This window comes from Misgurnus anguillicaudatus, chromosome 14 (assembly GCF_027580225.2).
Source record: "Misgurnus anguillicaudatus chromosome 14, ASM2758022v2, whole genome shotgun sequence".
NCBI classification, from domain to species: domain Eukaryota; kingdom Metazoa; phylum Chordata; class Actinopteri; order Cypriniformes; family Cobitidae; genus Misgurnus; species Misgurnus anguillicaudatus.
The window spans coordinates 19,186,925-19,214,286 of record NC_073350.2 but is presented as its reverse complement, the minus strand read 5'-3'; the positions used below and the strand labels follow the sequence as shown (position 1 = coordinate 19,214,286).

The 27,362-nt window shown below is 36.1% G+C and overlaps 2 protein-coding genes across 2 annotated transcripts; both read right to left on the bottom strand.

Annotated features, from left to right (window-relative positions):
• Window positions 1–5,198: 5,198 nt before the first annotated feature.
• Window positions 5,199–10,264, bottom strand: il19l (interleukin 19 like). The gene is made up of 6 exons (XM_055184828.2): window positions 10,143–10,264; window positions 9,627–9,805; window positions 9,105–9,167; window positions 8,806–8,958; window positions 8,612–8,686; window positions 5,199–5,616 (listed from the first exon to the last, which is right to left on the bottom strand). Exons 2-6 carry the CDS (start codon window positions 9,783–9,785, stop codon window positions 5,533–5,535), a joined length of 534 nt encoding a protein of 177 aa, XP_055040803.2. The 5' UTR covers window positions 9,786–9,805; window positions 10,143–10,264; the 3' UTR covers window positions 5,199–5,532.
• A 6,054-nt stretch (window positions 10,265–16,318) lies between these two features.
• On the bottom strand, window positions 16,319–23,809 carry prelp (proline/arginine-rich end leucine-rich repeat protein). The gene is made up of 3 exons (XM_055184607.2): window positions 23,516–23,809; window positions 19,283–20,268; window positions 16,319–17,403 (listed from the first exon to the last, which is right to left on the bottom strand). The coding sequence occupies exons 2-3, from the start codon at window positions 20,262–20,264 to the stop codon at window positions 17,240–17,242; spliced, it is 1,146 nt and encodes a 381-aa protein (XP_055040582.2). The 5' UTR covers window positions 20,265–20,268; window positions 23,516–23,809; the 3' UTR covers window positions 16,319–17,239.
• Window positions 23,810–27,362: the final 3,553 nt, after the last annotated feature.

Here is a 27,362-nt window from a genome sequence, read left to right as displayed (position 1 = left end):
TCTAGACAGGTGTCACAGGTTACTTAAAACGAGGTCATCCTTGAGAATAATAGAAATTCAAGATTCATAAACAGAACCAAACACCATTTTCCCCCCAAAATACAGTATAGTGTTTTGTTTAGAAAACATTGTTCACTTTTGTTTGGTCACCACTTGATGTCCACTCATCATGCTCATGCAGTTTCAGAATAGACACAACAGTAAATGACTCAGCAGATACTTTGAGTCAGATTTGTTTCAACCACTGGTTTTATTGACTATATCTGTGCTTGTACCTTTTACAGTGTTGCAATCACTCATCAGAGACCAGTGCATCACATTATGTGACTGTTATGGTTGCTGGTGTTTTGTCACGAGATGTTGTGTCATAAAGCAGAACATAATTTTGAATAGATAGTACAGTACAGCAGGAAATACAAACATTTTTAAGGTCACTGATTCAGTACTACAACGCAAATGGAGCTACCTTAGTTGCTTCTGTCCTAATAGTCCTGGGAAGTTTCAGAGGAAGTTTTTAAGGGTTCTTTCCCCTTTGTCACAAAGAGTGCACCCAATGTACGGTCGGTTTTAACCATGCAAAGCAACTTAAAAATGTAAGTTTTTTTGAAACTTGGAGATTTTTCTTTACATGCCAAGTCACATAATGTTACGAATCAATTCATATATAATTTTTTATATACTGTAGCTATGCTTTGTTATTTGCATAACATTTCAGTGTTTAAGGTTGCGTGGTAACAGTAATATTTTGAATAGCGAGCTTTATCTGAGTTTTAGCACAATTAAAAGTGTTATCTGATCAGCAAAAATTATACGGCAGGAAACATCATGTTTTGCTGAGGTGGTTTCATTGAATTCGTTTTTTTTCCATGTATGTTCTTTTCATTTTGAAAGTATGAGAATCAGAACCAAGTCAGCTATTTATTGCACGTGCCTGGTACCGTCATCTGCTATATAACATGGAAATTTTTACCTTCATCAACGTCGCCATGGAAAACCTAAATATTTTAATGTGATATGTTTCTCCATTACTGAAGCATATCTCCCTTACACAGCAAAAATCACTTTACGTGTTAATTGACTTATCTTTTTGGCAACAAACTGAGATATTTTTCAAGCACACCAGGTTACATTCACAAAGGGGAAGTTTCCCAGACAGGGTTCAAATTAATCCAGGACTAGGCTTTAGGTATTTTAGGACATTTAAGTAATTAAAAAAAAAAAAAAAACTTAAAAAAAACAATACTGGTGTGCATTTTGAGACAAAACTATGGCACTAATATATGTTAGGATGTGTCAGCAATGTGTTTTTAAATTAAGGCAGCTCAAACATCCATTTTAGTCTGGGACTAGTCCATGAAACTGCCCCATAATGTAGATAGGCCATTTATTTATTTATTTATTTATTTTCCCCAATGAATGTTGACATTTTTTATTTCTGCATACATTAAATTTTTCTAATGAATTTAGTTTCTAAGCATCAAACATTGTTTTTCTTTGTAGCTTATTGATAAATAACACAGATTAATAAATGTCATGTATAGAGGTCGCAAGTCATTGCACTGTGAAATCCTGCCATTCAGCATTTATTTTTTTTTAACCAGCATTAAAGAGTTTCATAAAAATGTTACTTCCAGTGTTAAATTTTACTTCACCTACAATACAATATGTAAGTAATATTTCTATACCATAAATATCTGCTCATATCCCGTCAGGAGGACTCCCTGTAACTTCTCTAGTGATGGCCACCAGGGGTCAGTAAAAATTCTTACAGGCCTGCATTCTTCATTACTGATAAACCCTTAAGTATGTGTTTAAAATGCATGCACACGTTATTAAAATGGGTGCTGAGCTTGGTGTCGTAAAGCAGCTAAACTGTATTTTTTAATGTTCAGGACCGGCTACTATATAAGTTGTTAAATGGGTTATTTCAGTATTTTGTGATATGCTGCTACCCTATGTAGACATCTATGCAACTTGAAACAGACAAACAGATCTATAATCAGTCAATAAACTGCAGGGACACTGTAGGAACTACTATGGTATGGTATTGTTGTTGTCTTGGGGAAAACAAGCACAAGATATATATATATATATATATATATATATATATATATATATATATATATATATATATATATATATATATATATATATATATATATATATATATATATATATATATATATATATATATATATATATATATATACAGTGCTGGGCAAGCTACTTAGCTGTAGTTATATATATACAAGGTAAAAGCAAGGTAAAAGCATTCTTTAGAAATGTTGGTCCATATTGATAGGATAGCATCTTGCAGTTGATGGAGATTTGTGGGATGCACATCCAGGGCTCGAAACTCCCGTTCCACCACATCCCAAAGATGCTCTATTGGGTTGAGATCTGGTGACTGTGGGGGCCATTTTAGTACAGTGAACTCATTGTCATGTACAAGAAACCAATTTGAAATGATTTAAGCTTTGTGACATGGTGCATTATCCTGCTGTAAGTAGCCATCAGAGGATGTTTACATGGTGGTCATAAAGGGATGGACATGGTCAGAATCAATGCTCAGGTAGGCTGTGGCATTTAAACGATGCCCAATTGGCACTAAGGGGCTTAAAGTGTATGTTGCAGGTTAACCACCACTGTCGATTAATGGGTACATAAATCACTCAAGATATGTGTATAATTTTTAAAATGTCTCAAAAATGGTCTTAAAGACCACTTTTTTTACGTTTTTGGTATTAACGGTTTTTTTAACGCAATTCTGCGATGACGTCACGTTGGGGAGAAGTGGAGAAAGACTCAGCCAGAGCCATAGAGATAGATGAGACATTTATTGCTGTTTAATACTTACGTATATAATTTGGAAATCATATATACATCGTAGGAAATATATAATGTGTTATACTGCAAAGTTACCTTGCTAATTATTATTTATGATATATGTGGAGATAAATAAAACTTCGCAAATCTGCTGATTTGATCCATTCATGTCCTGACCACCAGGCTAGAGATTTTTAAACATCCTTAATCCACACTTACTAGGCAATCAAATAATATCTCAAATATATTGTTTTGTGAAATAAAAGGATGCTTTGTTATATTGTTTATGCGATTATAACGAATCACACGATCATTTTATACGCAGCAGCAGTCAGCAGCTGCAGCACACTCGGATCCGACCGCATACATACTGTAATAAACAGGCGTTCGGCGGCTTTTTACATCACGACAGGCTAAGCCATTTGAGGAGGAACCGCTCATTGATCACCGTATTTTTATAAATCCTGTACATGTTTGGACCTGCCGAACAGGTTGAGCACTTTTATATACTTTATTGAGCAGAGAGGCTGCCTGCACAGTTTGACCAGCGGGCTGCGGGAACCGGCGCACATCACGCCGCCAGACGGTGTTGCTAATATAACTCGAAATGTATAACTATTATCAGATCGGCCCGGGAAAGTCCCGACTCTCTCGATTGCCATTCCGCTACTGGCTGTAAGAAAGTGAGTGCGTTTGGGTCGCTGGTCCCCGCGAACAGACGTGACGTGCTTCACTCACCTTCCAGGATTAGAGACATGCTGCCAAAACCGTTTGTGCTAAAGATCGCATAAAGTTACACCCATTTCAGGCAGGATCATGGACCCCCTCAAGCCAGCATGCACGAGTATGTTAATTGTTTGTTTACTTTCTACACGAAGATATGCTAACCTTATGCTATCTGGCTGTCTGCCTGTCTCTCTATACTAGCCTATCCATCTGTCTGTCTGTCTATCTATCTGTCTATCTATCTTATCCATCTATCTATGTATCTATCTATCTATCTATCTATGTATGTATGTATGTATGTATGTATTTATCTATTATCTGCGCTATCAGAACTGTACTTTACTCGTCTTTTTATAGTCATTCTCAATGCTCTCAAGGAGGCTTTGGTCAATTCTCTCCCCAGCGTGACGTCATACAGTGCGTTGTGAGGGAAAGGAGAATCATTGCAAATTGCTGTACTTTTTCATACTTTTTCGGGTTTTGTGATACCCAACAACATAAAATACAATGGATAACAGTTTAAATGTTTATTATCAACAAGCAAATTGCACAAATTCGTTGAAAAATTTTACCTGCAAAACGCCCTTTAAAGTGTGCCAAGAAAACATCCCTCACACCATTACACAACCACCACCAGCCTGCACAGTGGTAACAAGGCATGATGGATCCATGTTCTCATTCTGTTTACACCAAATTCTGAATCCACAGTCTGAATGTCTCAACAGAAATCTAGACTCATCAGACCAGGCAACATTTTTTCAGTCTTCAACTGTCCAATTTTGGTGAGCTCATGCAAATCGTAGCCTCTTTTTCCTATTTGTAGTGGAGATGAGTGGTACCCGGTGGGGTCTTCTGCTGTTGTAGCTCATCCGCCTCAAGGTTGTGCGTGTTGTGGCTTCACAAATGCTTTGCTGCATACCTCGGTTGTAATGAGTGGTTATTTAAGTCAAAGTTGCTCTTCTATCAGCTTGAATCAGTCGGCCCATTCTCCTCTGACCTCTAGCATCAACAAGGCATTTTCGCCCACAGGACTGTCGCATAATGGATGTTTTTCCGTTTTCACACCGATAATTGCATTATTGCATATATATGTTAACATCAGTTAACTACATAAGTTAACATGAACTAATAATGAACTGCGTCTATACAGCATTAATTAATCTTTGTTAATGTTAATTTCAACAATTAGTAATACTTTATTAAAATCTTGTTAATGCACTGTGAACAAACATAAACAAACAATTAAAAGTTTTATTTCTATTAAAAAACATTAACAAAGATTAATAAATACAAATATATTGCTCATGGTTTGTTCATGTTGTAATGAACCTTACTGGAAAGTGTTACCAAAGTAATATACAAAGATGTAAGAGTTACATGTATTTGTGTTGTATGCTTATTTCAGATTATTTCTGACATCATTTATTTTTTTTTCTAACACTACAGAATCAGGGTTTATGAATGACTAGACGCGTGAACTGAACCTGTTATCAAAAATGAAAGGATGCTGTTTGTGTTTCTGTAGTTACTGAAGAAATCTTGATGACGTGTTGAAAACTGCAACTCTTTGCCATCAAGGTGTTTCGTTTAGCATAAACATGTTAAACATAATAAGATTAACATCTGTTCACACATTAGGTGAAACTTCTCAAATGATGCATCGGTTTATCATCAGTTTCCTATAATATGTTTCAGTGAATCTACAACAGAACACACAACGCATGTAGTTTGACATGGTTTTTATTTTTATAAATTATTCTATATCTCTCAGTTATACATATACATACGATTGTGAAAACATACAGCAGACATAAATATAAGTTTACAACTCAGTATGAGTTTTTTACAGTATGTCACTCTATAGAGTTACTTTATCTACTTTAGTAGGACAGAAAATTTAATCTATAAATTAACACAGCTTAGTCTAATAATAACAAATATTAAACATTATCTAGCCTATTTAGTTTGGCCTTGATGGTATTAATGGTGTTGGAAACTTTCTAGCCATTCGAAGAGTGAATCCAGTTCTCCAATTGCCTTCACTGCTGCTGCTTTGTGGTCAAGCTGAAAGTTAAAAGAAGATCCTCATTACACAAAATACACAGCTAGTTATTACTATACTGTAATGACTCCTTATTTTTCCTTATTTTCAGTTCTTTTAATAAAGAATATATATATTGAAAGACCTGGAATGTGTCATGAGTGCATCGTTTTAACATTGTATATTATTTCCCATCTGTACTTTTTAGAACGGATGTGTTAAAAACAACACAATCATTGTTAGTTTAGGGACTAACACACTGAATCCATATCTCTGTGCTATTATTGGGACACCACATTTTGTGTTACTTTTAACAAAACTTGTGTTTTAACACAAAATCAACACAAACTGACACTGAGGGGCAGTTTCCCGGATAGGGATTAGACTAGTCCTAGACTAAAATAAATGTAAGAACTGTCCAAACTGAAAACAACTTGCATTTACGTATCTTAAAATACATCAGTGCCCTTTGTTGTTCCTCAAAATGCACGCAAAAAGTAATGTTTTTAGTGAGGCATGTTTGTTTAATTTCCTAATTAAACTAAAGCCTAGTCTTGGCTTATGCTAATCTCTGTCCGGGGAAACCACCCCATAATGTGTTAAAATGACACATAATGTGTTAAAAGCATAACACACATTAAAAAAATGTGTAAAAATGCACCCTTTCTTAGAGTGTGTTTAAAGACAAATTAAATATCTAAACATACACTGTTAAAAAATCCTGGGAATTTTTAACCCCGTGTTTCACCCAGCTGTTGGGTGAAATTAACAAAAAAAGTTTATATGTATAGAAAATATTTACATTTTATAAAATAACCCAGCGTTTTGAGTTAAAATGACCCAGATTATAATAGATTAAAGGATTAGTCCATTTTCTTAAAAAAAATCTAGATAATTTACCCACCACCATGTCATCCAAAATGTTGATGTCTTTCTTTGTTCAGTCGAGAAGAAATTATGTTTTTGAGGAATACATTTTAGATTTTTTTCTCATTTTAATGCACCACAATACTTAACAGTTTAATGCAGTTTAAAACTGCAGTTTTAAAGGACTCTAAACGATCCCAAACGAGACATAAGGGTCTTATCTAGCGAAACGATTGTCATTTTTGACAAGAAAAATAAAAAATATGCACTTTTAAACCACACCTTCTCCCCCATCCTCGGTCCTGACGAGCCAGCGCGACCTCACGTTATTGCGTAATGACATCGAAAGGTCACGTGTTACATTTATGAAAAGCACATTTGCTGACCATTTTAAACAATAAACTGACACAAAGACATTAATTTGTATCATTCCACATACATCTTCGGAACGATTGTCTTTCTCCACACTGGGGCGTAGTTTCGCATACGTCATCCGTGACCTCTTGACATGATGACATATTACATTAGGTCGCGCTGGAAGAGGAGAAGTTGTGGTTTAAAAGTGAAATTTTTTTTCTTGCCAAAAATGACAATCGTTTCACTAGATGGGACCCTTATGCCTCGTTTGGGATCGTTTGGAGTCCTTTGAAACTGCAATTTTGGGCTGCATTGGAACTGTTGGGTGTTGGGGTCCATTAAAGTCCATTAAAATGAGAAAAATCAAAAAACGTGATTTCTTCTCGACTAAACAAAGACAGACATCAGCATTTTGGACGTCATGGTGGTGAGTAAATTATCTGGATTTTTTTAAGATAATCGACTAATCCTTTAAATTACAACTTGTAAGGGTTTGTCCCTTGTTGACTCAAATCGGTCCCCTTACATGGAAGTCTTATTTTACATCGGCATGTTTCTACGGTAGTCCTAAATGGACAAACTGCTCTACAAAGAGCGTTTCATCACTATGTTATCTCGGATGACGATGTGTTTGTCTTGTGGCGGCTACCGTAACTTGGTGGCCTGAGCCGCTGGATTCGCAACCTCACCACTAGATGCCACTAAAACCTACACGCTGCACCTTTAACCCAGTGTGTTACAACATATAGTTCATATAATTTTGTAATTGTTATTGAAGTATTAGGGCAGTTTTATACTACACTCTCAGAAAAAGGTACAAAGTTGTCTTTGGGACGGTACCTTTTAAAAAGATCCTAATATGTACCATTTTCAGCCCAGTCTCACAAAATTTCGTTATATAGTCACGTATTTTTTTGATTTTGATTCTTTTTTCGTGCTATTACCACGAAATTTCGTGTTTTTTCGTGATCGTATAACGAATTCCTGTTTTCGTGTGATTGTCGCGAGTTGGTTGCTCAACTGTTTTGTCCTGTTTTCTTACCATTGTCGCTTTATTTTAGGGTTAGATTTACATAAAATGACATCCTTACCCAAACCTAACCCTAACGCCAGGCGACATATAAAGAATAAATCAGAAAAAATAGTATAAACCAATATATAAAGTGACATTCTAATGCAAGCACCAAATCTAACCCTAAACTGAAGCGACAATGGTTTAAAAATAGGAAAAAGCAGTTGAGTAACCAATACGTGATAATCACATGAAAACAGGAATTCGTTATACGATCACGAAAAAACACGAAATTTCCTGATAATAGCACGAAAAAAGAATCAAAAAAATACGTGACTATATCACGAAACTTTGTGAGACTGGGTAGACCATTTTGGTACAGATATGTACTTTGGTGAACCAGTATGGACCTCTACAGTACCAATGTGTACCTTTAAGGTATATGCACCTTTTAGGTACAAATGTGTACTTTTTAAAAATGAAGGTACCACCCCAGTGACAACTTTTGTACCTTGTATCTTTATTTCAGAGTGTAATGAGAAAGTTGATTGACTGGCGAACATTTATGCATTTAAGGGTTAAACGTACCAAAGTAACTGGAAGCAGAACACTACATGATCAGATTAGCCAACATATTTAATAATTTAACACATAATGTGTAGTATTCTTTTGAATGGTGAACATTAAAACTGAAATCTGTACAGCATACTACATCAATGATTTTCGACAGGCCTACAGTAGTTACACTATTACCCCTGCTGTTGATTAATTTAGTGTCTTACCTTGTCATACAAGTTTTGAATGCTGTGAAGTTTTAATCTGGTTTCTTCAGTGCATTCGCAGTGTGCATTGGCATGCTTTAGAACAAAAAGAGACAATGAGGTTTAATCTGCTGTTTTATCTGCTAAATGCTTTTGGTTTGACTACACGTCAACAGCAACTTATCATCTGTGCTTAAAACCTATTATGTACATACACATGCTTTCAGGTCCTTGGAGATTCCAAGGAAAGAGTTGGCTAGGACGCTAGTTGTTCTGCGGTGCAGGGAATGGCCACTTGTGTAGTTAATAAAGACCTTATCCATGTAAAAGTGAAGAAGCTGCTTGAGGAAACAACATCTTTCTGTGACCTAGAAATGGGGAAGACATATCTGCGGTCAGGGTTTTATTCTCATTCAGTCATTCATTGTGTAATGCAAGGTAACGGATGACTTAATTTGATATTGATTGTAGAGCAACCGCTATCTTTAGCAATCTGATGTAGTGATCATCTTACCTGTAAGTTATTCATCACATCTTTTCTGAGTAATCTGATGGTTTTGTGATCATCTCCCGAAACCTGTCGACAAGATTTTATCAGTACTGCATGGGACACTGATAAGCATTAATTTAAGAAATTACTGGTCTGCATATTTTAAGGAAATTGCGAGGATATGATGTATCATCCCGACAAAGTGCTAAACGCACGTACTCCTGTCTTATTAGGGGTTTTTACATCGCCTCTTTGACGTATTTGATATTTCTTGCACCATTGGAACGTTAAGTTCAAAAGTGAAACAGTAAAGCGTGTCTTTCCACATGCCGCTCTTTTCAATTAGGCATCAAGTGCTTAAAATAAACCAATAACCTGTTGGGTGAGATGACAGTTGTCATGTATGTCATTGACATCATCAATGACACTACTGTTATGGCGAGAAATTCGCTAAGCACTATTTCAATTGTCCTCTGCTATTTGAACGGAAGGAAGCGAAAGGATGACACTCAGGTATGATATAGGTTAGATGGTTGGCTTACTCACCATGCCCTCACGGATGTGCTGCAAATGATGCTTGAGCTCATGAGTATGAATGTTGGCAACACAGCTGCCCAGATGAAGCTTCCTCGCCTGAGCCGTCCCCCATAGACAGCACAGCAGCATGCAGAGGAGCAAACTATTTGTGATGATGGAGGTCTTCATGATGCTTTTGACAATTTAGCCTGAGGAGAAAAAAAATACATTTAGACAAATGCACGTACATGTTGCACGTACATGAACTGGAATCAACCTTAAAGCTTTGTCCTGCATCGTAAAAAAACCCTATATATATATATATATATATATATATACATATAAAATTATATTTTTTTTTATAAAAAATTATAAAAAAATTTAAATTAGCTTTAGTTATTTTTTTTAAATAATTTATAGCAACTGCTTACTAGTCAAGAAAGGTAAAATTAATACTACATTCAAGTTGATTAAACTTAAAAATGTAAGTGCAACCAGCTATTTTTACAGTGTACAATTTAAGACATATTGGTGATATAGTATTACCTGTTGAGGTCGGATGAGCTTTTTCTTCTTGCAGTGATGTTCACCTCTACATGCTGATGACAGGTGCTCTTATAGGAGACTAGTGGGACTTTTTACAGGTATTTTATTCTCTCCTTCCTCCCATTACAGTAAAAGGAAGTGACACAGTTTTGCAAGATTATTAGTGCATCACAATGTGTATTAGTGGCAAATAGTGCAGGACTTCCTATTAGGAATTAGTGACCTACTTTTAATTAAAATACCTGTACTATCCAGCTAGACAGTTCATATTGTTCGATGACTTTATGAATGAATTCCATTCATTTTTTTGTTTCTGATTCATGAAAAAGGAAAATACACGGATAGCACGAATGAATAATCTGTTATACATGTACAGTATATACAGTATAACAGAATTAAAGCTATAAAATTCACCAGCCCAAATTTTGTGGACAAAAACTCTGATATAACTAGATTAAAAATATATATATAAATTATTTCTTCTTGTTTATGTATTTATTCTTTACACTATTCCAGCATCTAAGGCTATATTCAAGGAAATACCTGGTTAATCCATACACAGGTTGGTGGAGGGGCAATTTGGTATCTTTAATTCACCTAACTTGCATGCTTTTGGCCTGTGGGTGGTAACCGGAGTACCCGGAGTAAACCCATGATGACACAGTGAGAACATGCAAACTGCTACCCACTGTGCCACCCAATAAATTATTTGAAGAAATATCTGAGGTTATTGCCTTTTACTGTCATGTGTACATAAATGTTCTGTGTAAAAACTTTCTTGAATGTTTCTTAACACACTACATTGCTGATATGTGCACAAAATAAATAAATAAACCAACGTGACCCTGTCTGTGAAATTCAGGCTAAAATATCATAATTTCAAGCATCATTTCTTTGTTTGATGCTTACATTGGTTTCAATCTTTGACATGGCTTTATTACAGATATTAAGGTTATATTTTCATAGAATGATCTTATGTAGGATGATTTTATGTAAACCAGTAAATCACAAAATATGACTGAGTTAGCTGGATTTTAGCTGGGTTTTTACACATATATACAGATGTAAGTGTACAACCCCAAATCAGAAAAAGTTTGTGACACTGTAGAAATTGTGAGTAAAAAAGGAATGGAATAATTTACTAATCTCATAAACTTATATTTTATTCACAATAGAATATAAATAGCATATCAAATGTTGAAAGTGAGACATCTTGAAATGTCTTGCCAAATATAGGCTCATTTTGGATTTCATGAGAGCTACACATTCCAAAAAAAGTTGAGACAGGTAGGAATAAGAGGCCAGAAAAGTTAAATATAAGGGACAGCTGGAGGAAGACCAATGTTTAGGAATAGGACTGTTGTCCCATTCTTCTCTAAAACAGGCTTTTAGTTGCTTAACTGTCTTAGGTCGTCTTTGTCGCATCTTCCTCTTTATGATGCACCAAATCTTTTCTATGGGTGAAAGATCTGGACTGCAGGCTGGCCATTTCAGTACTCAGATCCTCTTCTACGCAGTCTTGACATTATAATTGATGCAGTACATGGTCTGGCATTGTCATACTACATTCCCTGAAAGAGACGACGTATGAAATGTTGCTCTAAAACTTGGATAAACCTTTCAGCATTGATGGTGCCTTTCCAGATGTGTAAGCTGTCCATCCCTCACGTACTCATGCAACCCCAAACCATCAGAGATGCAGGTTTCTGAAATGAGCGCTAATAACAACTTGGGATGTCCTTGTCCTCTTTTGTCCGGATGAAATGGCGTCCCAGATTTGTCTGACCACAGAACAGTTTTCCACTTTGCCAAAGTTCATTTTAAATGAGCCTTGGCCCAGAGAAAACGCCTGCGCTTCTGGGTCATGTTTAGATATGGCTTCTTTTTTGACCAATAGAGTTTTAGTTGGCAACAGCGAATGACACGGTGGATTGTGTTCACTGACAATGTTTTCTGGAAGTATTCCTGAGCCCATGTTGTGATTTCCATTACAGTAGCATTCCTGTAAATAATGCAGTGCCGTCTAAGGGCCCGAAGATCACGGGCATCAAGTATGGTTTTCAGGCCTTGACCCTTACACACAGAGATTGTTCCAGATTCTCTGAATCTTTGGATGATATTATGCACTGTAGATGATGAGAACTTCAATCTCTTTGCAATTTTTCTCTCAGAAACTCAGAAAACTATTTTTTTGCCGCAGCATTGGGGGAATTGGTGATTCTCTGCCCATCTTGATTTCTGAAAGACACTGCCACTCTCTGACAGGCTTTTTTATACCCAATCATGTTGCCAATTGACCTAATAAGTTGCAGATTAGTCCTTAAGCTGTTCCTTATATGTACATCAAAGGGATAGTTTGGCCAAAAATGATATTAAACCCATGATTTACTCACCCCGAAGACGTCCGAGATGCATATGTCCATCATTTTTTAGACGATGACGTTTTCAGTTATTTTAGAAAATGTTTTAGATCTTTAAGTTAATCAAATGTGAAGTTATAGGGTCCACGACCTTCAAGTCAAAAAAGTGTGCATCCATCCTTCACAAAATAAATCCAAACGGCTCCACGATGATAAACAAAATCCTTCTGAAGGTAATCCGCGCAGTTTCGTTGTAGAAATATCCACATTTAAAACTTTATAAACCAAAATAACTCGCATCCGATAATGCCGCCATCTTAGTCACATCCGCATTCAACATCAGAGCTTTACGCAGCTTACGGAGGTTACTCTGCTGCTGCTCTGTGCCCCCGCCCTCTGAATTTGTCATACGTCACTGAGAAAAGTGCGTACACTACGCTAATACTCTCTCTTGAATACAGAGGAGTCTAAGATGGTGGCGCTACCAAAAGGTAGTTATTTTCGTTTATAAAGTTTTAAATATGGATATTTCTACAACAGCACCGCGAGGATTACCTTTGTTTATCATCCTGGAGCCGTTTGGATTTATTTTGTGAAGTATGAATGCACATTTTTTGGACTTCAAAACTTCACATTTAATTAACTGAAAGATCTAAAACATTTTCTAAAATAACTAAAAATGTGTTTGTCTGAAAAACGATGGACATATGCATCTCGGACAGCTTGGGGGTGAGTAAATCATGGGTTTAATATCATTTTTGGCCGAACTATCCCTTTAACATTTTCTGGCCTCTTATTGCTACCTGTCCCAACTTTTTTTGGAATGTGTAGCTCTCATGAAATCCAAAATGAGCCAATATTGGGCATGACATTTCAAAATGTCTCACTTTCAACATTTGATATGTTATCTATATTCTATTGTGAATAAAATATAAGTTTATGAGATTAGTAAATTATTCCATTCCTTTTTAACTCACAATTTCTACAGTGTCCCAATTTTTTTCTGATTTTGGGTTATACAAAAATTACAAAAAATAAAAATATATGAATTGCTGGACCTTTAACAATATTTAAAGATAAAGTCAATAAACTCACAAGTTACTCATATTCTTACAATATATATGACTGGTTTCCCGAACAGGGTTCAGATTAATCCAGGACTAGGCCTTGTTAGGACATTTAAGTAATTTTTACAAATGTACCTTACAAAAAACATGCTGTTGTGCTTCTTGAGACAAAACAATGGCACGGACATGTTACGATATGTCAGTGCAAAATGTTTTTAAATTAAGATAGCTCAAACATGCATTTTAGTCTGGGACTGTGCGGAAGGCCGCCTCATGTCTAATACTGTATTATTATTTTTATTAAACATTATGACGTGTGCATACACAATATGACATTTAAGTTGAGGTGGTATTGGGGGTAAGTGAGTAATAATGTACGTACAGTAATGTTATTCTTCTTAATAAATGTAGATAAAATCATATGAGTGGGAACATTTGTGGTAGCAGCATTCTAGTATACGTCTCACACGAGGAGAGATATCTATTAGTGTTCGATATGAATGACTTTTCATTTGTAATTAATAATGGGGTTTAACCACAGTATTGAGGAAGGAAGATTGCACACCACTGTACTTTTACACATCATTTGGCTATTCTTTATTTAGCAGATGTCTGAGAGGACTTACTGAACATTTAGCATTGGGATAGCCCCAGTGGGCAGTTAGTCTACAATTGGTCTAGTGAGTTATGACTTTCACCCCTGCGTGTGCTCATTGATTTAATCTTGACAACATGGACTTTCCTCTTTAGTTAATTTTATTTTTTCCATTTCTTTAATTTAAATTACATCAAAATCTACAGAAACTAAATGTTCTGTGCAAGAGTTCCTCAAATTGCTATTCAGAATTGCTATTAACATTTCCTAACAATACTTTGCATACATTTCTACAGCTTTTTTCAAAGCACTCAGTGTCTAATAATACTGCTTATTTGTCATTTCTGTTGCTTGGCAGCTTTGGCAGGAAAGGAATATTAATTTACTTTATCTTCTGATGCTGTAGGTATTTGTTTTGTTTTCTCAGCTTTAAAAAAAAACAATGGCTGCTGTTTTCCAGGCAAACCAGTCTCTATGGTAGGACTTCTTGTAAGTAATGTACCAATACTTGTTTTAAAACATCAAGCACTGTTCTATTATAAAACATTGAAATACAACGACATGCATTTACAGGTAAGCAGGAAGCGACAATCAGTAGCAATTTATCATAACTGCATGCAATAAATTCCTGGTTGCATGCTTCTTGAACACTTTAAAGCTTCTGTCATGTCAATAAACCAACCCTAATGTGGTGAGCTGAAGCATTGACGTAATGCAAATTTTTATGACAGTCACAAGACAATGCAATTTTCATTCATCAAAAGAGTCATTCTGAATAAGTCATCAGCTGCACTGTAAACTTTTTTGTGCTGTAACTTAGCTTAACTTATTTCAACTCTATTTAACAACTCATTAAAAATCAAGATAAAAACTGAAAGTAATGACTTGTAAATCCAAGTTGATTTTACTTAAAAATTTAAGGGAAAATTAAAAAAATGCTAGGTGTGTATTCCTGATCTAAAGTGATGAAAATGGATCATCAATTTCATTAATAAATTGCATAAAATTGTTAACATATGAATGCTTTATAATTCTTTGCCACCAGATGTCGCCATAGATAAAATGAATGTTGTATTGGAGGCATTGTATTATTGTACAGTAAACGTTCACATCTGTATATAGTTTATTTGTGATGTAAACACTAAATTATTACAGGTGCATTTTACAATTTGGGGACAATTTAGGGGTGTGAAAATCTATAACAGTCCCAACAGTTTTAGTACACCAAAGCAGGCAATCGAAATATTTTGTAACAGAACATTTATTTATATAGAAATACTGTCAGAAGATAAAGCCAGTACAGCACACAGTACCTTAAAAACACAGGTACATTAAAGGGATAGTTCATCCAAAAATCATTTTGTTACAAACCTGTATACATTACTTTGTTCTATTTAAAGGGATAGTTCACTTCAAAATGAAAATTCTGTCATCATTCACTCATGTCCTCATGTTTTTCTAAACCTGTGAATTTTCTAATGAACACAAAAGAAGATATTTTGAGAAATGATGGCAAACACACAGCAGACAGTGACCATTGACTTCCATAGTAGGAATAAAAAATATGATGGAATTTAATGGCTACCATCAACTGTGTGCTTACCATCATTTATCAAAATATTTTCTTCATCATTTATCACAATACTTAAAAAATGTTTTTTCCTTACTATGGAAGTCAATGGACACTATCTGCTGTGTGTTCACCATCATCTCACAAAACATCCTCTTTTCTGTTCATCAGAAAAAATAAATTCATACAGGTTTAGAACAACATGAGGATGAGTAAATGATGACAGAATTTTAATTTTAAGGTGAACTATCCCTTTAACACAAAAGAAGGTATTTTGAGTAATGTTTGTAACCAAACCGACCATGAGGCACATTTATTACCATAGTATTATTTTTCCTACTATGGAAGTAAATGGGGCCCATTATCAGTTTGCTTACAAACATTACTCAAAATATTTTCTTTTGTGTTCATCAAAACAAAAAACTTTATACAGGTTTATAACAAACAATGACAGAAATTTCCATTTTTGGGTGAACTATCCCTTTAAAAGACATCATCAACTACACAGTAGTTCACGCATCTCCTTGTCCACCCTACAGAGATACTTCTTACACTTTTTTAGTTAGTTGTAACTACACAGTACAGTCAGTTAATGTACCTTTATTTTTAGGGTTTCTTTTAATCCACTCATAGCCATTGATGCTGCATGCGTTTAATCACATATAAACATTAAAAGGCAGAATGCAGAATACTCATGCTCAATTGTATTCAAGGCAACAAATTCAATAAATATGGTGTATTGATGGTTACACATTGAAACATTTCTGAAGAAAATTGGCGTTTATTCTGTGGTACTGTTTGATTCAATCAGTACAGTCAAGTAGACAGGAATGCCCGATCTCAGGCATGCATGTTTCTGTTCACAATTCCTATTGTCCTCTATAGACGGTTTCATCTGTCCCGAAGTTAACTTCCGGTTCCATATACACATATATGGACAAATACCTTGTGGAAAACAAAAAAATATTGGTTTCTGAAAGACGAAGGAATATAGCGAGAATGGATCATCGCCAGGGCTGGACTTGGAGAAACAATCGGCCCTGGCATTTTGGCCCACTACATAGCGTCTCAAAAACCACCCATCTTTGTGCAACCTTAACTATGTATACCAACTCAAAGTCATACAATGATTTCAAAAAGAAAGAAAGAAATAGGCAGCGATGTGCGTTGTATGAGTGTTATGGGCTGGTCAGATAAAATAATATGAGATGTATCAGCCCAAAAAGTCTGTGGGCCCAGCGGGAAATTGTCAGGTCTGCCAGATGGCCTGTCCGCCCCTCATCATCACTGTGTGGATTTGGCAGCCAGGCAAGAATTTAAGGATCTGATTTTATGTTAGCTTAGTGTAATACGCTTTAGTTATGATTTGCTATAAGGTCATTTACTATAGTACTGTTGCTTGTTATCAGAAATAATCTGCTTTAGAAGTTGTTATTGATTTTGTGTGGAGGTCTACCGGAAGTTAAGTTTGGTCCACAAAAGCTGTTTGTTGCCGCTGAAACCGTTTATATTACTATAGCGTGAAGGTGTCTGAAACACATGATGACATCCATAGGCACAGGAGGACTCAGGTGATTCCCATCCAGCCGCAAGTATCTCAGTCTGGGTGCACTGTTCTCATCATCCAGGTCTTGAGAATGGTTGGGGCAGATCTCCGTGCCATTCACACCTGCAAATATAAGAAAAAAGTGATAAGTTGATGTGAATAACGCTACAGGACATTTTATTTTGGAGAAACAACACAATATCAGGGCATGTCGTGGTATAGTCACAAAATCTTTGATTTATTTATTTGTGCTCATGGACACGATTTTCCGCTTTTCTATATTTCTATAAATATTTTTTTATAGTCCGTAGCATGACTTTCTTTTTCGTGTCATTTTATATTTCGTTTTCTTGTAGTTTTTATTCCCTATTTTTAAACTGTTTTTGCTTGGGGTTAGATTTGGGGTGGATATGTAATTTTATGTATTGGTTTCTTCATGTTTTGTTCCCATTTTAAAACTATTGTCGCTTGGGAATGGGGTTAGATTTGGGGTGGATGTCATTGTATGTATTGGTTTCTACATGTTTTTCTTCAGATTTTTAAGCTATTTTCGCTTGGGGATGGGGTTGGATTTGGGTTAGGATGTAATTTCATGTTTTGGTTTTGACATTTTTGTTTTTCCCATTTTAAAATTATTGTCGCTTTGGAATAAGGGTTAGATTTGGGGTGAATGTAATTTTATGTATTGGTTTCGAGATATTTTTCTTCTGATTTTAAAATTGTTTTCACTTGGGGTTGAAGTTAGATTCGGGGTTTGGGTTAGGATGTAATTTTATGTATTGGTTTCTACATGTTTGTTTTTCCAATTTTTAAACTATTGTCGCTTGGGGATGGGGTTGGATTTGGGGTGGATGTCATTTTATGTATTGGTAATTTGGTTTCTACATGTTTTTCTTCTGATTTTTAAGCTATTGTCGCTTGGGGATGGGGTTGGATTTGGGTTAGGATGTAATTTCATGTATTGGTTTCTACATGTTTGTTTTTTCCATTTTTAAATTATTCTCGCTTTGGAATAAGGGTTAGATTTGGGGTGAATGTAATTTTATGTATTTTTTATGGTTTCTACATGTTTTTCTTCCGATTTAAAAACTGTTTTCGCTTGGGGGTGAGGGTAGATTCGAGGTTTGGGTTAGGATGTAATTTTATGTATTGGTTTCTACATGTTTGTTTTTCCCATTTTAAAATTATTGTCGCTTGGGGATGGTGTTAGATTTGGGGTTTGGGATGGATGTAATTTTATGTATTGGTTTCTACATGTTTTCTTCTGATTTTTAAACTTTTCGCTTCGGGATGGGGTTGGATTTGGGATTTAGGTTAGGATGTAATTTCATGTATTGGTTTCTACATGTTTGTTTTTCCCATTTTAAAATTATTGTCGCTTGGGGATGGGGTTAGATTTGGGGTTTGGGGTGGATGTAATTTTATGTATTGGTTTCTACATGTTTTTCTTCCGATTTTAAAACTGTTTTCGGTTGGGGTTGGGCTTAGGTTTGGGGTTTGGGTTAGGATGTAATTTCATGTATTGGTTTCTACATGTTTGTTTTTCCCATTTTAAAATTATTGTCGCTTGGGGTTGGGCTTAGATTTGGGGCTTGGATTAGGATGTAATTTTATGTATTGGTTTCTACATGCTTTTCTTTAGATTTTAAAAATATTTTCGCTTGGGGTTTGGGTTCGGATGTCTGAAATGTAACAGAAAGTCGTTCTAACCCCAACCACAAACGACAATGATAAAAAATAAGAAAAAAACAATGAGAAAAAAATACATAAAATTACCGTACACAAAAAAAGTCATGTTACGGACACAAAAAACGATTTATAGAAATTTGTGCTGAGTGACAAGACATTTGTGTTCAAAGCAAAAAAAAAAAAAAAAAATTCCGAAAAATTGTGTCCATGAACGTGAATAAATAAATGTAATATTTCGTAGACTATACCACGGCTTGCCTTGAGATTGGGAGGTAATAATCTATGGTGCCATAAAAATACATTGTGAACATACTCTCAATGTTGTTATTGTTGAGGTGAAGTTGCTCCAGCTCAGAGTTGAATGTTGGGATAGTGGTCAACTGGTTATGGGCCAAATGCAAATCTAACAGTGAGCTCACGTTAAACACCATTTTGGGAACGCCTTTGTCACTGAGCTGGTTGTAGTTAAGTCTCAGAAAAGCCAAGTTTGTAAAATCCTTAAAATAGTCGTTCGGAATCTCCTCAATGTTATTTCTATCTAAGTAAAGCTGAAAGATGCTATTCGGTATACTAGTTGGCATCTTCCTAAGGATGTTATGGGCAAGGTTAAGCTGAACCAAGTTCTTGAGATCCTTGAAGATATTCTTGCTCAAACTGCTGTCACTAATCTTGTTGTGATGCAAGTCTAGAAGCGCGAGATGCTCCATCTTTTTGAATGCTCCAGGGGGAATCTTCGAAATCTCATTGTGACTGAGTCGAAGCTGCTCCAAACCAGCCGGAAGATCATTAGGGACTTCCTTCAGTCCATTCCTTTCCATATAAAGATAAAGCAGGCTTGGCAACTTCTCAAAAACTTGTTTCTCCACCGAACGAATGCGGTTGTTTTCCAGATTTATCCACTTAAGCTCTGTGCAGTTTTTGAAGGACTCTGCAGTTACCGTATCAATGAAGTTGTTCTGTAGGTAAAGATAGTGGGTACGGGGTGGGATGATTGGGACCTTCCGGAGGTTGCGGTTTTCACAGTACAGGGCATTTGGGTAAGATGAGGGGCAGAAGCACTCTCTGGGACAGTCTGGAAATTCAGAGGGAGGGCCTAGGATTGGAGGGGGGAAATCGGTGGGCTCTTGGGGCTCTGGCTGTAGTTTTGGTTCAGGTGAGGAAGGTGGTTTTTTGGGAACAGGAGGTTTCTTGGTGGTAGGTGGACGGGCGGGCTTTGGTTTTGGCTTTCGCTGGCCCCAGACATCTGTGATCATGAGAAGGATAAGAAGAGAGCAGTATGCAAGCCCAGCTCTCATGGTCCTAAAAAAGGAGAACATTACATTTTACATCATTCTATGCTGACAGGACATCATATTAATACATTTGAAAACTATTCATGTTAATCATAAACTCAAATTAAAGGCGGGGTGAATGATTTTTGAAAAACAATGGATAAGGGAGTCAGGCTGAATACCAAAACACACTTGTAGCCACTCAGGAGTAAGGGGTGTGTCTACTAACTGACATCGTTGCCTGGGTTGCGTATGTGTGGGGCGGGTCTATCAAAAGAAGGTCCAGATTCTATTGGGGTAGGGGCGTGTTTGTTTGGGTGATTTCAAATGTCAACATTCGCCTTTAATCATTTACAAAAAATAATACCAAACCCTACTGAAAAATCCAGCTAAGACCAGCATAAAGTGGCGAGCTGGTTTTAGCTGGTCTCCAAGCTTGGTTTTAGCTGTTTTGCTGGTGTAGCAAGCTAGTCTAACTGTGTTTTGGTCACTTTTTAAGCTGGTCTAGCTGGACTTCTTGGTCAAGCTGGAAGACCAGCTGACCCACCAGCTTTGCCAGGCTGGGAGGACCATCTTAGACCAGCTACTGCCACCTTAAACCAGCTGAAACTAGCTACCAGCTGGTTTTTGCTGGATTTTTCAGTAGGGAACCCCACCTTCACAGGGATAAAGGCAAATTGTACAAAAATGTACAAATGTGGTCGTACAAATAAATACGAATTAGCCACCTCGTAAAATTCTTACAAATTGCACTAGTATTTTATGAGGGTGGCTATTTGAACAAAATAATTGTAAAAATTTTTTACGATGTGCTTTTGTCCTTGTGAAATTTGGTTTCTGGGCGGGGTAAGGGGGGGGGTATCATTATTATTTAGTTTATCTAGTAATCGTACAGTGATACATTTACATCTACAGTATGCATTTGGCTCATGGTTTTATCCAATGCAACTTAGCGTGTTATAAGGCATTTTTATAAATACTGTATATGTGTTCCCTTGGAATTGAACCATGACCTTTAGTGCTGCTTATGCAATGCTCTACTCTACCAATTGAACTAAAGAAACCAATGAAAAACATGCTCTAGAAGAGGCTACTTCTGAAGCTATATGAGAAAGCAGGAGACACGAGAAAACTTGTTTCCTATCGGTGTCCTGACCCAGGTCTGGATTTACACAGACAGACACTGATGCTGTTTTTTTTACCAAAGCATGATACCAGATTGTAACAAACCCCTCCAGACTTTTAAAAATGTATCTCTAGACTTACAGGTAGCTATGCACTTGAATAAAAGCTTTACTGTTTAAAGCAGAACCTGAGAGTCGTGATGAGAGAAACAGACTAAAAACCCCAGGGAGCTCAAAGGAAACCAGCGACTGGAGCCGTCACTGCATTGCTATGGTATCTGCGCTCTATCTACCACATGTTTGCCTATGAAGTAACACAACAGAGTTTAACTGCTAATGGGTGGAATACAAAACGGATGACATCATTATTTGGAGAATATTTCCATAACGCTTGATGTGCAGACCACACAGAGTAAAACAGAGTATAAAAGAGTTGTGCTTTTGCCAAATAAAAGAATTGGGTTTATATTTATCAGGTAGGAGTTAAAGGGCCTGGATCTGGACTTTGTACTGTGAAATCACTTCTGTGTTTTGTATTATTGTGTTGCTATGTGACAAAAATATTTAGCATCCAGCAGAAGAGTCCAGACATTAGGAATGTTCTGAATGACGCTAAGCAAAATTCACGTTATCCTCCATCTTATTTTTTCCATTGGCAGAATTTAGTTTCAGGTTTTACTAGGTGACTATTTAATCATCTCTAAATATTAAAATTTTAAACCCCTAAATCAAATTTTTAGAGATATTTTGACAGGCTGCCTGTTTCTAGGATGTCCTTCAAATATAAAATTTTTAGCAGAGAGATAATTGGTTTTGTAAGAACCAGACTGATAATAGATTTCATGTGTTTTCTGCTATGAGCTCTCTTAGGAATTGTCTTTGTTTATTTTTTAAACTATTTTTGCTTTTCTAATAGTTCATTTAAATCAAGCTGGTTTACCTGATTTACTTCAAACACTGTACTGTATAAGTTGTTAATTAACTTTAAATAAACGTTTAGCATAGAGAATTCATTTCACCAAAGAGATATTTTATGCATCCTACACAAAGACTCACTCCCCGGCACAAAACAGTAAGCAGTCTAATGAGGGACTGATAGATGATGGCAATCAGATGTTTGGCTCAGAGTTGGGCCGGGCGTCAGCTGGGTCATTGGGAGCAGAAAGCAGGGCCATGGGAGCTGAAAAATTTGGGAAAATGTGTGTTTGTTTAGTTTAGTTTTTTTTTTTGCTGCATGCCTGCTTTAGGTGCAGTGCAAATGAATTTGCTATCTGGCTAAAACAAAAACTAGAATTCATAGAAATGTTGATTTACTAATCAAAATAATGTTTATATAGACTCAGACTGAAAGAATTTGTTGGAAAAAAAGGTCTCAGATCTTTCTGAATGACCCAGATACAGATTATAAGCATAAACAGCTGATGTGATTGATATATAATACTAGATCGACAAAAGAGATCATGTTGATTAGAGAGAGTCAGGTGTATTGTTAGCTATGGGTTTGATGGATGTCACAGGTTGTGTTGGAGTCAATTCAACTCAGAAAGTCTCTGTTAAATGCTCCTGGATATTTTGATCATTTAGTTTTTGACTCATATCTGACTTGTTTTGAAATAAGCCTTTGATGAGGATTGGAAGAAAGGCTTGCTAGGAGGTTATAAAGGAAAGGTGACAGGTGAACCTCACCTCCTTTCCAGATCTGTCATTTAGTAAATTATTGTTTTAACTAATAATGGATTTTTAAGGGATTTATATTATGCCATAACTTTATTTTGCCCAAATAGTATTAAGAATGTGTAGTAAGAATGTGAATACTATAAGTAATTATAATGGATTTTAAAATCTTATATAGCAACTACAGAAGTCTCAAAGCTTATAAAAAAGCCCCTACCTGTTTAACTATTACTATTAAAAAGATTAAATATAAAAACCTAAGGTATGTAGCCTATCATAAGGTTTTAAAGTGAACCAGTGCCCCTCATGCCAGTCAAAGATATCATGTTATTATTTTCACGAGGCATGACCTATTTAAATAAATGTTCCCTGGCATCAGAGTACCACACTGAAGCTTTAGAGCTTTAATAAATACAAACCAGCTTGAACTTATGCTTCATTTCTATACCAGTATACACAAAACAACATGTTTCTTACCTGTTGCTGGTTCCTGCCCTCGTTTGATGAATCCTCTAGCTGTCACTTCACTCTCAGCAAGATTTTCTCTCCCTCCAATCTTTAACCTCTTTTCTCAACTCCTTTCTTTCCCCTTTTTCCTCCCTGCCTCCCTTGTTCTCCTCTGCTCAGCAATCTTTCTATTGGGTCTTTCCCTCTTTTTCTTCTGAAGGTCAACAGTGCTGTCTCTCTGCCCCGCCTTCGAGAATAGTGGCTCGAATGAAATCGAAACGTCCATCCCGAGACGACGGGATCTGTTCTCATCGCACCCCCGCTGTAAACACTGATGCACGTGCATGGGTGTGTTACTTAGTGTAGCAGATGGGCATGGTGGAGGGCCGTGCTGACTATACTGTATGTAAAAAAGTTGTTTTGATTCAGTGTAACGCAGCTTTCCTCTGCCTGGTCACATGAATGATGGTTAATTAAATGGATGTGTCTTTATTTAGTTTGGAAGCAAACAGAAGAGAAAACTAAGAGTTCTGGAAAACATGTTTTTTTGCCACACATTTTTCTGAGATTCAGATTAGCAAGCTCCCATATTTGGCATTGTCTGAATTTTGTAATACTAGTTGCACACATTTTTAAGGATCTCTCTCTCTCTTGTGCTTTGAGGCCAAGTTAGTTTTGCAATCGGAGCTAAAGCTGTGAAACAGTGATGATGATATAACTTGGAGAATTTGGTTCAGATTTCTCTCACACACATGCCCATTCACACCCTAAAAAGTTGAAACCAGGAGGATACAACATCTGGAATATATAGCACTTTCCATGATTCGATTACCATATTAAACATATAACCTACAAGATTTTTTGCCTTACTGTAAGTTCACACAACCGCAGACTTGAGCTTTCAAAGAAGCCCAGGCTGCCAGGTCAAGGACGCTTGTCAAAAAGTACAGGGAAGCTTGTTGACGCTTTGGCTGCTCTTAAGTCTGTTTTCTTGGAACTAATGTTTTGGTAGGAACGAAAGTTTACATTGTATGTTTCTCCGGAATCAGCCAGCGAAGAACGTCTAGGCTATATTCCGATTGTTTGCTGCCGTTTTGCCGCTGCTTACCGCTGCTTGCCGAACCGCATCACAGCTTACCAGAAAGTTGAGCTTCTTTTACAGTTTTTTTTATTCGCTTTGGTACTATTTTCACAAGTATGTGGTAAAACCTCACAACTGTTAGTACAAAACTCACAGCAGATCATCAAAAAGTCAGTTTTTTCAAACATGTAATCACATTTTCAATTGACTTAGTACAACACACAAAATGATGCATTCACTTTTTCACCACACTTAATCATTGTGTCATCAAAGAAATACTTTTCATTTGAAGTAATTGTCTTTCACAATGCAATGCTCACAATACTTTTGATATGCTTCTCATCTCATTTGCGTAAATACATTTGACCAGCACTAAATCCAACTGATCTTAATGGTTAATCACTGAACCATTTGGTAAACCTATGTATTTTCATTTAGGCAATATACAGTATATGGATTTTGAGAACTACAGAAATAAAATGTGTGTTTGTACAAACATATAAATTATGTGTAACCACACATGATAAAATACTCTTTATTGCTAGTTGATTTTACATAGTGGTAACCAGTGTTGGGAGTAACGCATTACAAAATATAATATATTACAGTAATATATTAGTTTTTGCTGTAACGCAGTAATATAACGCATTACTAATAAAGTTTTGGTAATATTTTACTCGTTACAGTCTTAGTAACGAGCGTGTTACAACAATGCATTTCAAAATTAGACCGTGTTATTTTTATTTTTTTATTTTTGACCAATGCGCGCGACCAGCATCTACACATGAAAAAGCTGCGTGTAAAATAGTAATGGCTGCGTCCCAAACCGCATACTTCCATACTATATAGTGGGCGAAAAGCACTACGTCTCGCACTCTTTACCTACTATATAGTATGGAAGTAGGTGGTTTGGGACGCAGCGTATGTCTGTTTCCATGTGCTGTATGCAACATGTTCATTTTTACTTTAACTTTGTATTTGAAATGCGATTTGGACGCGGTGCGGGTCAAATATAGACATGTTTCTTAAAGAGCCGAATCTGGGAAGTCCGCGGCTTTATAAGCATTGACTAAAGTGGTCGCAATCAGGTCCGGTAGCCCGCTCACGCATAATTTTGCGAATAAGAGCATTAAGTAAAAGCAACAGAACGTTTCTATCGGTCTCCTGTGCTGCTTGAACCTCAGAAGTAAAGAGACTTTTACAAATGTTGCCAGTAAAATCCATATCACACCAGCAATGACAAGGTAAGCTTTGCTATGATAACAGTCCATATACATAATAATAGATTGCTAGGCTATTCCTATGCTATCTACAGTTTTATTACAAACAGCAACCTAAACTACAACATAACATTAGTGAAGACTTAAACATGGTTATCTAAATAGTACATTTAAACATCACTGTTTAAAGTTTTTACCAGCCTTTTTATGGGAGCCTATATTCATTGTTTGGCAAAAAGCAGTGTTCCTCTGTTTGTCTGTGTTTTATATGTTAGTCTACATGTAATCCTTATATTGTACTGAAATGAGCTGTATTCCTTGAGGCCTAATCCTCCAATAGCACTTTTTGATAAGTTGTGTCAACCCATGCCAGGTTTGTGCTGTGAATCTCAATTAAAAGTGATCACTTAAGAATAGAAATGAAATAAGGTTGCGTGTCTTTCCATGTTATTAGGCTATAGGTTGCATTATAGTGGGCTCTAGCTCTATTGTGTTTGGTATGTGTACCATAATTTACCAGACTTTTACCAGATCATTTGTCTATGTTTATGATTCTGACAGTGACTGTTATTGTATTTTGCCATAAGTCTTCACTGTGCCTATTCAAAGTTTGAGGGCCAACACATAACTTCTAGATTTATAAGCAGCAATAAACTACATTTTAACATTTTATAATGCCTGGTCATACTTCTGTTCTTTTGATGAAAGTAACTCAAAAGTAACGCAAAAGTAGTGTAACTCATTACAGTTCAGAGACAGTAATATTGTAATGTAACTAATTACTTTCAAATGACAGTAATTTGTAATATATAATGTATTACACTTTGGAAGTAACTTTCCCAACACTGGTGGTAACCACAGTTGGTCATTACAGTAGATATACTGTAAAAGTGGGGGTGTAGGCACTGGCAATTTCTTTCAACATGGAGCAGGACAGACAGCAAGAAGATCTTGTGGACAAGGGATCCGTCAGGGAGGTGGGCATAGACCTCAAAGAGGTGGACAAAAATCTACGGCCAAATGCTCAAGACAGGCTTGATCCAAATTACAGTAATGTTATGTGTGCACTAAATGTTATGTTCTCATTCAGTTACATTACAGAAAGTATAGCTATGTTACAATTATATCTGAAAAATAAAAACTACTGTAATTTGCTCAAATGATTGTAGAATGTCTTCATTGATCCTTCACTTGATTACACATAGGATGGATATTTTGGAAATTATAGATTATATAAGTAATGTAAGTGTATTGCCTAATGTGAAACTGTGTAATATGTATTTTTTAGTACTGTAGCATATTAATTTCAGCACTTTTGAAACAGTCTGATTTGAAACATGTATCTTGCAATGTTTGCTGTTGGATGAACTGATTGTTAAAAGTACTAAACTGAAAGAAGATCATACTGTTGTGTTTCGGTGATTAAACCAAATGTTCTCATTACATATTACAATAATCTTGTATTTGAAACAATGACTATGTGGACTGAAAACATGTGCAAATTACTGAAAGCATTACATCAGGTTTTGAAAGAATGACTAGCTGCGTTACAAGTGTGATCAGTTTGGATTTTTGT